The sequence below is a fragment of the Poecilia formosa genome, unplaced genomic scaffold (assembly GCF_000485575.1).
Source record: "Poecilia formosa unplaced genomic scaffold, Poecilia_formosa-5.1.2 Scaffold472, whole genome shotgun sequence".
Lineage (NCBI taxonomy): Eukaryota > Metazoa > Chordata > Actinopteri > Cyprinodontiformes > Poeciliidae > Poecilia > Poecilia formosa.
Window position 1 is genome coordinate 74,840 of NW_006800411.1, and position 12,733 is coordinate 87,572.

The 12,733-nt window shown below is 34.5% G+C and overlaps 1 protein-coding gene across 2 annotated transcripts; it reads right to left on the reverse strand.

Moving 5' to 3' along the window:
* Positions 1 to 3,389: 3,389 nt before the first annotated feature.
* On the reverse strand, positions 3,390 to 12,309 carry LOC103156274 (serine/threonine-protein phosphatase 6 regulatory subunit 1). 2 transcript variants are annotated; one of them, XR_001659638.1, is made up of 11 exons: positions 12,182 to 12,309; positions 11,567 to 11,628; positions 11,446 to 11,472; positions 11,318 to 11,350; positions 10,729 to 10,761; positions 9,333 to 9,365; positions 8,737 to 8,769; positions 8,578 to 8,607; positions 8,426 to 8,467; positions 7,410 to 7,713; positions 3,390 to 3,401 (listed from the first exon to the last, which is right to left on the reverse strand). XR_001659638.1 is itself a non-coding variant. In XM_007578261.2 (10 exons), the coding sequence occupies exons 1-10, from the start codon at positions 12,190 to 12,192 to the stop codon at positions 7,499 to 7,501; spliced, it is 519 nt and encodes a 172-aa protein (XP_007578323.1). In that variant the 5' UTR covers positions 12,193 to 12,309; the 3' UTR covers positions 7,390 to 7,498. The 2 variants fall into 2 exon arrangements, 1 of the variants encoding a protein (XP_007578323.1); XM_007578261.2 differs by lacking the exon at positions 3,390 to 3,401 and having other exon boundaries at positions 7,390 to 7,713.
* Positions 12,310 to 12,733: the final 424 nt, after the last annotated feature.

The window sequence follows — 12,733 nt, forward strand, 5'->3', positions numbered from 1 at the left end:
CGTTTTGTTCAGATGTAGTTGAATAGTCTTGGGTTACCGTGGTAACAGTAAGAAACTTGTTGCTAATTAATTTTTTCTGCTTTGTTTTTTAGGAAATGTAGCATTAATATCACTCAAATCACTCAGTTGATCCACATAATACTTTATACGTTTAAATCATTATTGACTGGAAACTTCACATTTCAAGCAGCTTCATTTTCTAATTAAATGCTACAGGAATCCACTAAGAAAGCTGGTGGATATGAGGAATGTTATAGTTGTAGCGCATGTGTGTGGACACTCAATCTTTTTCTGACATAGTTTCTCCTTCCACTCAACTTTCCATTAAGATGTTTCACTATAGCACAACATGCGTGTTCTTTAGCATTTAGCATATTTTCTTTCCTTGTAAATACTGCCATCAGTCTTCCTTAATGTTCCTGGATTAAAATGTTTTATTTTCTGCTATATGTAATATTCATTTTTTATGATGAACTGGATTTTGGACTTTCAGAAGTTGAAACAACAAAATTGACAACAATAAACATTTGAATTATTATGTTGTGTAAAACAAATCTTTACAGTTTCACTTTTAAAATCTTTTACTGAAATTTATTTTTGAAATTCCAACATATCGAGATGCACTTGTTGATTTTGTAAGTGAAAATAATGTTTAGTTTTGATGTCATTTTGCAAAATGAGGCAAACACAAAACATTACAAAGGTAAAAACTGAAACTTAGCCAGAAGCCGATTCCAGGAACCAACAGCTGGTTTGATCAATCCGAGCTTAAATCTGTCAACAATCATCTGGTTACTTTGTTAAAGCTGCAGCCTGTAACTTTTACTAAACATGATTTTTATTTTATTTTACGTTTGTTGAAACTGTCACTCTGTCGTGACAATATGAGACAGATAATCTGTGAAAAAAAGAGAAAACTGCCTTATCCCAGTCCAAACTACAACAGTCTTAGTCCTGTCAATCAAGCCCATGTACACGCTGCTCATCCCCCTCATTGCTCTCTGCTATGCTACAACTTCGTCCTGTTAGCAGTGTCTACCAGGAATGCTACAGCTGGTTAGCATGCTCACCGATGATGGCAGATAAACAGTTGTCCTGTAACAGTAAGCTGTTTCTCTGCCATTAGCGCATTGAGCAGTGCATACACGAGCTGATTGACAGCACTAAGGCCCTCCTCCTGGCTCTGATTGGATTGTTTTTGGTTGGTTGTGTTTCTTCAGACGATAAAAGTAGCAAGGCATAGCAATCGATCTTAAACTGTCATGAAATGGCGCCACTTTTGAAAATATGCACAAAACTTTTTTATTTTTAAATAAAACTTACATACTGCAGCTTTAGTAAAGTGTTGAAATGTTCTTCCCAGATGATCAGTTGATCTTTAAATGTGGGGAAGAAAATTTGTAGCAATTTGACAGCAAAAAGTAACTTACCCTGTCCTGGCACAGCAGAAGACTGTGAATGTCCAAATTCATGGTTCCTGCAACTGTCTGGAATGGAAAAGCACGAAAGTCGTTTTAAAAATGTGACGACTTGATGTTCCAGTTTAAATCTGCATGGCATGTGCTTCAGCAACCACTGGAAGACAGGAAAACCTGATGGATGTTAAAGAGAAATCAATGGATTTCGCAACAAACAGATGACATCAGAATCGGATCCTCAATGAATTAATTTTTCAGTAGGGAAACTTTGGAGTGTTATCAGTAAATTGTTCAAATATTTAAAGGTATTGTAGAGTTTTTACACTTTAAATTTCAGTGTTTTTCAGTAACGTGTATTCCTGGCTCTGTGTGAGAATGAATGAAGATCTGAATTCAGTCAGAGTTTATAGTGACGTTTTCATTCTGATACATTCTGCAAGCATCCTGAAGGTGATTATACCTTCAGGAGTTTGTTAAAGTACAGGAGTTATGTTCCTGGAAAAGAAAAACCAACCAAAGGCTCTTTTTCTTGGAGGATTTCTGTGTTTTTCAACCAGCTGGAAAGTTACACCATATGATAAAACAGAGACTAAAAAGATGCTCGAATAGTTTTATGTATGCTAAGACAAAAATAAACTTGAAAACAAACTACTGGATCCTTTTTTCTTGTTTAATTATTTGAAATTAACAAATTCCCCACTGAGGATTTTGCAGCTTTCTATGTTCATTTGGGGTTAATTAATTTTCTTGCATTAGAACAGAACAAAACGTTTTACTTTGCTGATATGAAGGTAAACCAGAGGCAGTTCTTCTCTCTGCGCTGGCCCAAGGCTGGATGGTACCAGTGGTTCACACTGGTGTGTCCGGAGAAAAGGACAGCTAGCATAGCAGTGAGGGGAGTTTTCTCCTAGCCTTTTTCTTTTTTTGCTAACTTTTGGTCCAGTTTCAGTCCATTCAGGATCTATTTTTCTATCTTGTGTTATCATTTAGAAGGAAACCTCCTCATGAAGTTTAATCAGTGTTTTCCTCTGGAGGGGCAGACGCTGGTTTGTTTGAGAGCAGCACTGACCCAAAACTGAAAAGATTGCACAGCTGACTCAGAGCCTTTATCTGAAACGTTTTGTCTCTTTTAAAGGATTTTTTGTACCTTCCTGTCGTTGATGGGAACCAGTCTCTTCTTACAAACCAGACAATGAATAAATGGGTGAGAAAAATAACGGATGGTTGCTTTTTCTTGCTTTTTCATATTTATTTCAAATTTTAATTTAGTTTTTATACATTTTTTGGCTAATAGCTGAAATTCATTGGTAGATGGAAAGGACTGACAAAGTCATGTGAAGTTTTTACATTTTAAATCTTTTCAGTTTGCTTACGGTAGATGTTTAATGCATGAATACGAAATATATTCACAAAGACAATGTAATGTTAGTTTTTTAGTCCGCATCAACAGATTTGAGCAAAAATGGGGGGAAATGAAAATGAAAGAAGGTTTTGCAGCAGGGATTCATCTGTTTCTGTCAGAGCTGTGAACTCAAATCACATTCGGCTCCAGTCAAACTCATTAATGTTGTGACTTTACTTGGACTTTTACACCAGTGACTTGAATCAGGCTTGAACCTGTTTACTTGAAAAGATTTGATATTTTACTAAAAATCTAAAGTACTGTTGATTAATTTTACTCCCTCTGTAATTACAAACCCAGACCGTCTCTTTCTTTTCACACAGCCGATCAAATTGATAAATTTTTTTACAAAGAAAATATGCAGCATGAAGAGCCGAGAGCATAAACTACAAAGTACTGAACAAAAAATTAAGTGAATCACAAACAGATTCTCTTTGTCCGACATTTGAAGTTGCATAAAGAACGGTCGTTTATACATTGGTGAAACTGTTTGGTTTTAACATGTTTGCTGTTTTTACCATTCTATTTTAAATTTGGTTCCTCAAAAATAATGTGCAGCTTAAATCAAGTTGATGGTGAAACTTACTCTGTCTTGTTTCAGAAAGAATCTTCTGCTTTGGAAAATCACGTTGAGAATAATTACATTGTTCAGCACATTATGTCTGAACGTGGAGTGTTTTTTTTTAAACTTTTTAATACATTTTGATTTTGGAAAGTTATACTTCTATTTCTGCAGCTAAGTTTAATTGAGCTGTACAATATAAAGGTACAATTTCAGAAATACTTTATTATCACAATTTGAGATAAATGCAGATCTTAAAATGCACACATGATCTACTTTTTACATTTAGCATACAATTGCAACATTGTTTTAAAAAAATATTCGAAACAACTTGAAATTCAAAGTTTCAGCTTCGGGACATTAACAGCTGCTCGATTTGACTTGAGTCGGGACTTTAGGACAAACACTTGAAACGTGCAAAGCAACGACTCGGTCCCAAGCTCTGGTCTCTGTAAAGTGCAAGTTGTCAAGTAAAACCGAAAACATTTTGTCCTTTGTTTCCCACAGTTTGTTCATACTTCATGTTCTGTTCATACATCACTACTTGACAAGATAAATAGTCTTTGAAAGCTGGAACAAACAAAGGGTTCACTGTTCAAATGAAAAGGAACTCTATGACAAACCTTGCCAATCTTAATTGAGTGACACTGAGTTCAGTGTGGAGTTTGAAGTCCAGGATGTTGTGTATTTTCAGCTCAGTATTTCTTTGTAGGTGCAACATGATGGGAAACATTCTCAACCAACCAGGCGAGAAAAATTCTCCTTCTGATCAGCTCCCAACGCTTCCGATCAGCTCCCAGCTTTCATATAAACAGCTTCATTAAACGATTCCCCCCAAGACAAGGATCAAAAACATGTTTTGATTCAGTTCTTGTTAAAGTAAAAACTCTAAGGGCTGCAGGTCACATGAGGACAAAAAACAGAGCGAGGAAAAAGGACAGGAATAAATCTGTCGGTGTCTTATTGTGTGTGGGCGTAAACACATGTCAGTGTGTGTATGTACTTGTGTGTCAGGCTACGTGTGCATTAGCATGCTAACAGCCTCTAATTAGGTTTCTGTCTCAACCGGACTGGATAAATCAATTGTACAACAGCAACTTCTCAAGACTAAGTTTCAGCTTGAGGCAAAACGTTAATGTAACTTTAACAGAGAAACTCTTGGAAGCACAACGGAGAGAAAATGTCAATAACATTTAACCGGTTAGCTTGAAAACTTTGATTATTCTTTAATGTCTAAAATGTAAATGGCTCAAGATGAGGGGTGTCCAAAGTGCGGCCTGCGGGCCATTTGTGGTCCATGGACTGATTCAAAAATGATACAAATTTGACCCGTCCAGCAGACACAGACTTTTTATTGAGGGTAAAAATTATTTCCGACGTAACGTTTTTCCAGTGGAAAATATTAACGACAGCACAAAGTGTCTATCCATAGACTTTAAGTGAAAATCTGACTTTTCTGCACTCAAATCAGCTTTTATCTAATTTATTAAACTTGGTTAAATATAGAGAGTGTGTTGAAAGAAGGTAACCCAAGTGTTGTTCAGTCAAACCCAAAAAGAAATGGGAAAACTAGATGCCTTTCTTTTAATACAGCTAACATGCAAAATTATTTTTAAGTATTTTAAGTTTTCCCTTTGTGACAATAAGTTTGTACAATAAGTTTGACTGCTTTGATTTTCTGGAAATTAATTTAAAAATTAATGGCTGTAAACTAGGGGTAGTTAAATTGCTCAAAAATAAACGTAAGATAACGACTTTATTGGTTCTTGGCAGCAAATTACTGAGTTTATTTAGTGAAGAGACTCAGTGAAATTTGTACAGGAATAAAGTTGTATCAAGAGGATAAAGTCTAAATAATACAAGAATAAAGTTGTAATTTGACTTTATTCTCATATAAATACAACCTTATTTTATTTTATTGGCCTTAATTCTCTCTCATAGCTTTACAATGCAACTTTCTGATGCAGTTTACAAGTGAAATATTTAAAAATGAAAGCACATCTTGGTTTAGTTGCTTAAAATCTGCTTTATTTGTTCATATATAAATCAAAACAAGAGATTTGTTTTTATTATTTATTTAACAAAAACTAAACAAACAAGCTGCAGCAGCAACAATACAGACATCATCTTCAGACAGAGAGAAAATAATCCTGAATATTTTGGGATTTTCAGCTGAAATATTCAAAATGAAATATCCAGCTTTAGATTTATTGTCATGAATTCAAAGGGAGGAATAAAGTTCAAACTTAAAATCATAATAGTAACTGATGCACTCTGAGAAAAAAAACTGAATTAGGACATATATATTAATGTTTCTGGATGTTTCTCTGCTTTGATTCTTTATCAGTAAGTTGCATTTTACCCTTTATTTCACTTTACCGCGTGCGTTCTGCAGGAAAAAAAAATTAGAAAAAGTGAGCTGGGTTACATTTGTACACTGACTCAGACTTCCCACCACCCTGTTGCTACCTTCACTGACAACATCCTGCAAGCATGTGAAGAAAGTGGGCTGTTGTTTTACTGGGGATTTACCCCTGTTTTGTATCTGCAGCAACAAACTTCAGCCAAACAAGTATGCTCCAGGGGACAAAAAACCCACTCACACATCCACACATCCGGCTGCACACTCATGACCAACGCCAACCTTTTACACGCAACATTTTAACCTAAACCTAAACTCACAACTCAAGCAGCTGCTACCACGTAAATTTCACTTCACTCACATTAACCCAGTCTTGATTTGATTGTGTTTCACAGGTGGTCATTTGAAGCGTTCTCATTTTCTCCACCAGGAGGCGCTGCTCACCACCATTATTAATCCACTGGACACGACAACATGTCAAATTGAACTTTTAGCATCAAAAATAATGTTATATCTGCTTATCTACAATAATGTACTTTAATCTCCATTTTCCAAACTTTGAAACTAATTATCTTATTTGGTTTTAGGAGTATTAACGTCTAAATTAACTTGAAAAACAAGCTTCCAAACAGGCGCAAAACACAAACAAAAAAACATCAATATAGAGCATCCAGTTAGCTAAACATCCATGTTTTAGTCTGTGGGATGAGTCAGTAAAAACTCAGACAAATTCTAGGATTGCAAACCCAGCAGTCTGCAGCAAATCTGGAAGAATTTAGAAAAGTTTTAAAATGCTGCAGTCATTTTAAAAAAGCTATTTTTTTTCTAGGCATTTTCATGCATCATACATTATATTACCAGGAAGGTGTAAAGAATATTATTTTGTATCGACAAATTCTGCCAATAGTTTGGAAACTATGTGGGTTTTTTGGCATCACATCTGGAATCAATCAAGTGTATTTTTGTTTCTGTGTTCATATGTTTGAATATGAACATGAATATTCGTGGAGGAGGTAAAAAACTGTTTCCTTGTGGAGAAAAGTTCGTTTACACAGTCCTGTTTTCCACATCATGAGGTTCAGAGTCAAACTTTCCTGAAGGATCCGTTAAAACTGGGACAAAAAGCAAGCAAATCTGTGTTTTCCTTTAAAAAACAAAAGACACAACATACATTAATCGGATATTTATTACATCTCATTCTTCAATGCGTCCATTTCATTTTGCAGCTCATAATATTCGGTTTCTGACAGGCAAAGGAGCTTCGTTTAACCTTAGTAAATATGATACAGGGAAGAACAGAAGCGACGTGTTTAATTCTTTCACAAAGAATAATAAAACAAGAATAATAAAAACAAAATCACGAAACTGAGCAGATTTAATACTCTGAGGTCTGCTGAAGTCCAGAGGCCAAAATCCTTACGTAAAAGATAAAAACATGTCAGAGGCCCTAATTTAGAATTTAAAGTGTCACAAAGCGTTTTTTTTGTAATGATATAGATCATCTTCAGTTACTATCAGCTTCAAATGCATTAAAACACATGAAAAAAATGAATCAATTCACGTTTCACAGCTGTGATTGAAACGGCATGTTTGTTCCCAAAGCGTCTGACTGAGGTCTGCGTTTGTCCAATCACACTGCTGGTTGCAGTTTTTAACTTTTGAGACATAAACCGAAGCACCAAAGTGTTTTTCCTCTTTCCTGTTAAAACAGCGTCACGGTTTCTGAGTGGATCTGTTCGGGTAGATTACACGTTTTATTGAGTCTGACGGCGGTTGGTTCTGGACCGTCTCTTGGACGACCGGGTCCTCTGCAAAGTTTTCGGCTGGGGGGCGACTGGCTGAGGCGGGAGGGCGGGGATCTGGATCAGGTGGGCGGGGCTCTGGTTGCTGTGGGCGGGGCTTGGAGGTTTCGCTGAACGAGAGCTGAACTTTTTCTTTGCTCCTTCGTCAGAGTCGTTACCTTCATCTTCTGCAAGAAAATAAATAATACGGCTCATGAGTTAAAATATTTCAATGTAAAAATATAGCAATATGTCACCACCTTCCTAAAATAATGCCAATATTAATGCAAAATGATGCAAATCATCTTTTGGCGAAAAAAAGGTGGTGATTTATTTATTTTTTTTAAGTAATAATGGCGTCATTTGTTGCCAAAAGTGTTTTTTGTGTGTGTGTTTTTTTTTTGTTTTTTTTGCCTGAGTCATCTTTTGGCAAAAAGAGGCGGTGATTTCTTTAGCTTTATATTTATTTTTTCAAATAAATAAATAAATAATGGCATCATTTGTTGCCTCAAGTGTTTTTGTTGTTGTTGTTTTTTGGGGATTTTTATATTAATAATAATTAATAATAAATCTAAAGTGATTTCTTTATTTATTCTTGCCTATATCATCTTCTGGTAAAACAGAGATGGCGATTTTATTTTATTTTTTCCCAAAAATGACTCAGGTCATTATTTTTAGGAAGGTGACAATATTCTAAATATATTTTAAACACAAAACCTCTCCTGTATTAGTCCATAAAAGCATAAATAGTTTTTTTTCTGATTTTGTTCAAACTGTAATTTTTTATTGTTTATGTGCTACACTGTGTTCAATGACAAAATATTTTTACTGATTAAAGTTGAACTATAGAGAGTGGAGGGCAGATCAGAGCAGCTCATGTTCAGTGCATGTCTTCCTCACCATCCTCTTCCTCTGCACTGCTTGGAGCGGCTGCAGCAGGCTCTGAAACAGTTAAACAACTTATCACATAGCCATATAAACACTTCACACAGGTGTAATGTTTTATTTATGTTAAATATCTTAAAATAAAAACACAAGAAAGTCTTTTGTACCAGGAGCTGCAACTTGCTCTGCTGCAGGAGCTAAACAACAGAAATACACTGAATAAATCAATCCAGTTGAAACTCTAAGGTGATGAATATAATCACAGGACTCTAGTTGGATGCATAGATCATCTGAGTGTAAATATATTCATGTTTAAAACGTCTTACTGTCTGCTGTCTCTGAACTGGTGCTGCTGGTGTCTGAAACCAGAGAAACAAGAAAACAAACAGATGAACTGGTGAATAACCAATTAGGGCTCTTGGTGAGTTGAACGTACAATTTACACCTAAATTCTGCCATTTCATATTTTTTAACTTCTGTTTCTTGCCTCTGAAAAAAAACATTTTTGTAATTGTTATCAGTTTGTATCTATTTCAGTTGATTATTTTTGAGGAATGATGGGAGAAACTCTAATAAAAAGGCTCAAATGTGACTTTTAACTCAATTTAATTGTTTGCTATTTTTCTGAAAACGTTGCATTGCGCCTTTTTTTCCATTTATTTTCTGATCTCCCTTTAGGCAGATCAACTATTATGATTATTGATACGTATAATTTCTGAAGCAAACTATGATTATAAATTCATTCAAATCATTGGTGATCAAAGAACGTAAATAAATTCACTTGGCAACAGAAGTCATTGTTTTTGGACCAAAACTAAAAAGGCATGAAGTGGTAAAGGAGTGAAAGGACAAATCGCTCACCTGTTTAATAATAATGTGACAGTTTTTGTTTTAAAACCATTTTAATCAACGTGTTTCTTACCTGATGGTCCTCCTCCGTAATACTGGGATTCATCTGCAAAAAGTGGTTACATTTGTTTATATAAAGCTGAAAATGTTCAATCAATTTACTTTATAGACTCACAGAGAACATATTTATATTTATGTTAATTTATACTCAAATTTATAGTTTTTCTTTAAATCTGGCTGTTAGAGGCAACATGATCATCTGAACTCTGATTTTAATGCAAACTCTTTTAGTGGGAATTTACTTTTTTGTTTGATTTTCATGCAGATTTATGATTCATTTTTTTTCATCATTTTAGTGTTTCTGCTTTTTATCTTAGTGAAGAAAATCTAATAAACACACTTTAAGCATAAGTTTTTATTTTTGAACAGCTCAGTTTCTTATTCAGACTGTGTAGAAATTCCTTATGATTTATTATTGCTTTTCTTTTAGGGTGGAAATTGGTGACCTGTTCAACTTTTTTCTTAGAAAATAACAAATATTATTTTGGATTTCTGCTCCAGACCCAAAAGCAGAAATGTTTAATCATGTCTTTAAACTTGCTGTTTAAAGACAAGATTCAGCTATCATGAGGAAATAAATGTTTTTAACAAATCTAAGCATCTTTTACAAAACTAGGCAGAATAACTGTTAAAAACAAAAACAAAGAACTTTCCAACGTTTCTAACACTCGGTTGCTACACAGAGGCCTGAGTTTCCGATTCTAGTTAAAACGATATTGAAGTTTTTTTTATTTTTAAATAAAAGTATTTTCTCTGGTTTACCAAAGAACAACAAAGTTTTTCATGTTTAAAAAGACAAAAAACTCCAAAACTGATTTCTTCATTGACTTTAACGGTCCAAAGCATTTATATTTACTTTAATGTGAAGGAAAACACTGATATTTAAATAGTCATATGTTTATTATAAGCTCTCAATGAGAGTTAAACTGCAGACTGAGTTATAGCAGAAGAACAATGTGGTTCATGTGAAAACAGTGATTTTAACTTTATAGCTGAAATTGCTGAATTTACAGTCATTCAGATTCTGTTTTAACATCTTAAAATATTTGGTATTAACCTGGTTTATTTTCCTTACATTTTCCTTTAATAAACCTGACTACATTCAGAGCTGCTTCCTTTTTTGAATCCCTGAATGGGATCTTTCAGCTGAAGAAACAAAATAATAATAATAAAAACAAACTTTTGGTTCCATCTTGTGGTACGACATCAAGACAGAGCTGATAGGTTGAAACATCTTTGTTTTCACATATCTACTTGTAATAACAGCATCAAATACTGATTTTTCATTCTATAACATTCACCTACATGTAACTGGAAGTTACAGCCAATGTCTCAATGTCAGTTAAAATATTTTAACTGTGATTTTAGCTAAATATTTTAAGCAGTGCATCTGAGAAAACAAGTCTTACCAGGCTGGTCAGGAGAGACAACGTTCATGCTCTCTGAAACATCAAGAACAGAAGTTCAGAGGAAACATTTTCTGTTGGCTTAACACTGGTGTTTCACTGTGGACTGCAGGGGGCGCTAATTGGCAACAAGCTCATTAATTTGCCAGCAACGTGTTTAGGAACAGTCCTCAACTAAATCATGATCATCTAAAATCATTTATGTCATTCTTTTTCCATCTTGTAACAGTTTGTATCTTTTTATGTTGCTTTATTTAGCAGTGATTTAAAAGGAAAGAAACTTTATAACTTTTTTAGAATAAGAAGAATATGTTTAAATATGAAACTGTCATTCACTTTGATGGAAGATTCGTCGATATGCTGATGACACAACTGTTTATTCAAGTTGTTGTAAATAAGTGATTCACTGTCTGGAAAGATTAGTGAATCACTGGAATAGTTTGATCAAGATTTAAACCTTAGACACATTTTCAAACTTTAAAGTTTATGTTTGGTTTTATATCAATATTTTCATTCATTTATTTTTTTAAGAAGAATTGACTGAAATATCCAGAAGATTCAAGATTATTTGGGTCAACAGTTTGTTACTGACCTGTTGGAGCTTCATCAGACAATGAATCTTTATCTAACAAAAAAAAACAGTTAGCAATAAACATTTTAAGGACATGTCATTACAGTTTTGGTTTACTTTATGATGAGAGACATCTGGATGATTGTTACCTGTTGATATGGCTTGACTTCCCACATCTGAAATCATAAAACATCATCAATGAACACAAATGTAATTTAAACAGAGGTGATTTTTAGATTATATTTTTAATTAAATGGGATATAATCTTACCACTGGTGTCAAAGTCTCCCTTTACAAGCAGGACAAACAGAGAGAAGAGAAGAATAATTTTCCTGCAACACAAGCACAACGTTTAGGCTGAGGAGGAGATTTTCTTCTGCTGCAGGACATTTATGAAGCTTTGACTTTTATTCATAAAGATCAAACATGACAAAAATGTATCACTAGACCAGTTAGATGTTTAACAGTTTGACAAAAACAGTAAATCCAATTGAGAATCTACAATATTACAGTGAAGAAGTGTGCATAGAAAGGCAGAAGAAAACTGTTTGATTACATCAAAAACAGACTTAAAGTTTGCAAAGAACTGGAGACAAGAAATTTCTCTGAAATACATTTTTCCAAACCTTCCTCCTTATTTGCACCTGCGTTTCTCTTTCTCTGTATGTCAGTGCTCACAGTGACATAGAATAAAAAAGTTATAAAGTTTCTTTCCTTTTAAATCACTGCTAAATAAACCAACATAAAAAAGATATAAACTGTTACAAGGAGGAAAAAGAATGACATAAATGATTTTAGATTATCATTATTTAGTTGAGGACTGTCCACAAACACGTTGCTGGCAAATTAATGAGCTTGATGAAAATAAACAGAGCACCAACGTACCTGGTGAGCATGATGCTTTGAGGTCAGATGGGTCCCTGATGGTGCGACAGGCAGCTGAGCAGCTCAGGTGGCGACAGGAAACCGTGACAGTACTTCAGTATTGCACTGCAGAATCTTCTGACTCTGAGTCTCTGCCAGCGGTTTATATATTGGCCTAAATGTCATCCGGGGAGAGGACGGACCAACATGTATACCTCTTTGTGTGTGTGCGCGCGCGTGTGTGTGTCAGTATATTATGTATGTATGTTTTAGCGTGTGGCAGTGAGTTTCCATTTTCTGTGCTAGTGGTAGCATAAAGATCTGAAGAAGACGTTAAAATTTAGGCTCTTTATAATCTGTGTCAGACTTAATTTCAGGAACTATAGAAAGAAGGTACCACTTTACAATAAGTCTCCCCTTATAGATGGCTATTAAATCATTAGTCGATTAATCTGTAAACACTTTATAAATCATTAATAGCTGTTTATTGCTCATTAATTAAGCTCGAGAATATTTTATATGCTAAAATATTCTTTTACAAATGCTTATTGTGCTTACAAGGTGGTCTTAAAT

Coding starts and splice junctions, on each gene's coding strand:
- LOC103156274 (XM_007578261.2), bottom strand. Junction 11,473..11,566: donor GGGAGACTTTGACACCAGTG/GTAAGATTATAT, acceptor TTATGATTTCAG/ATGTGGGAAGTCAAGCCATA. Junction 9,366..10,728: donor TGTCTCTCCTGACCAGCCTG/GTAAGACTTGTT, acceptor CACTTTTTGCAG/ATGAATCCCAGTATTACGGA.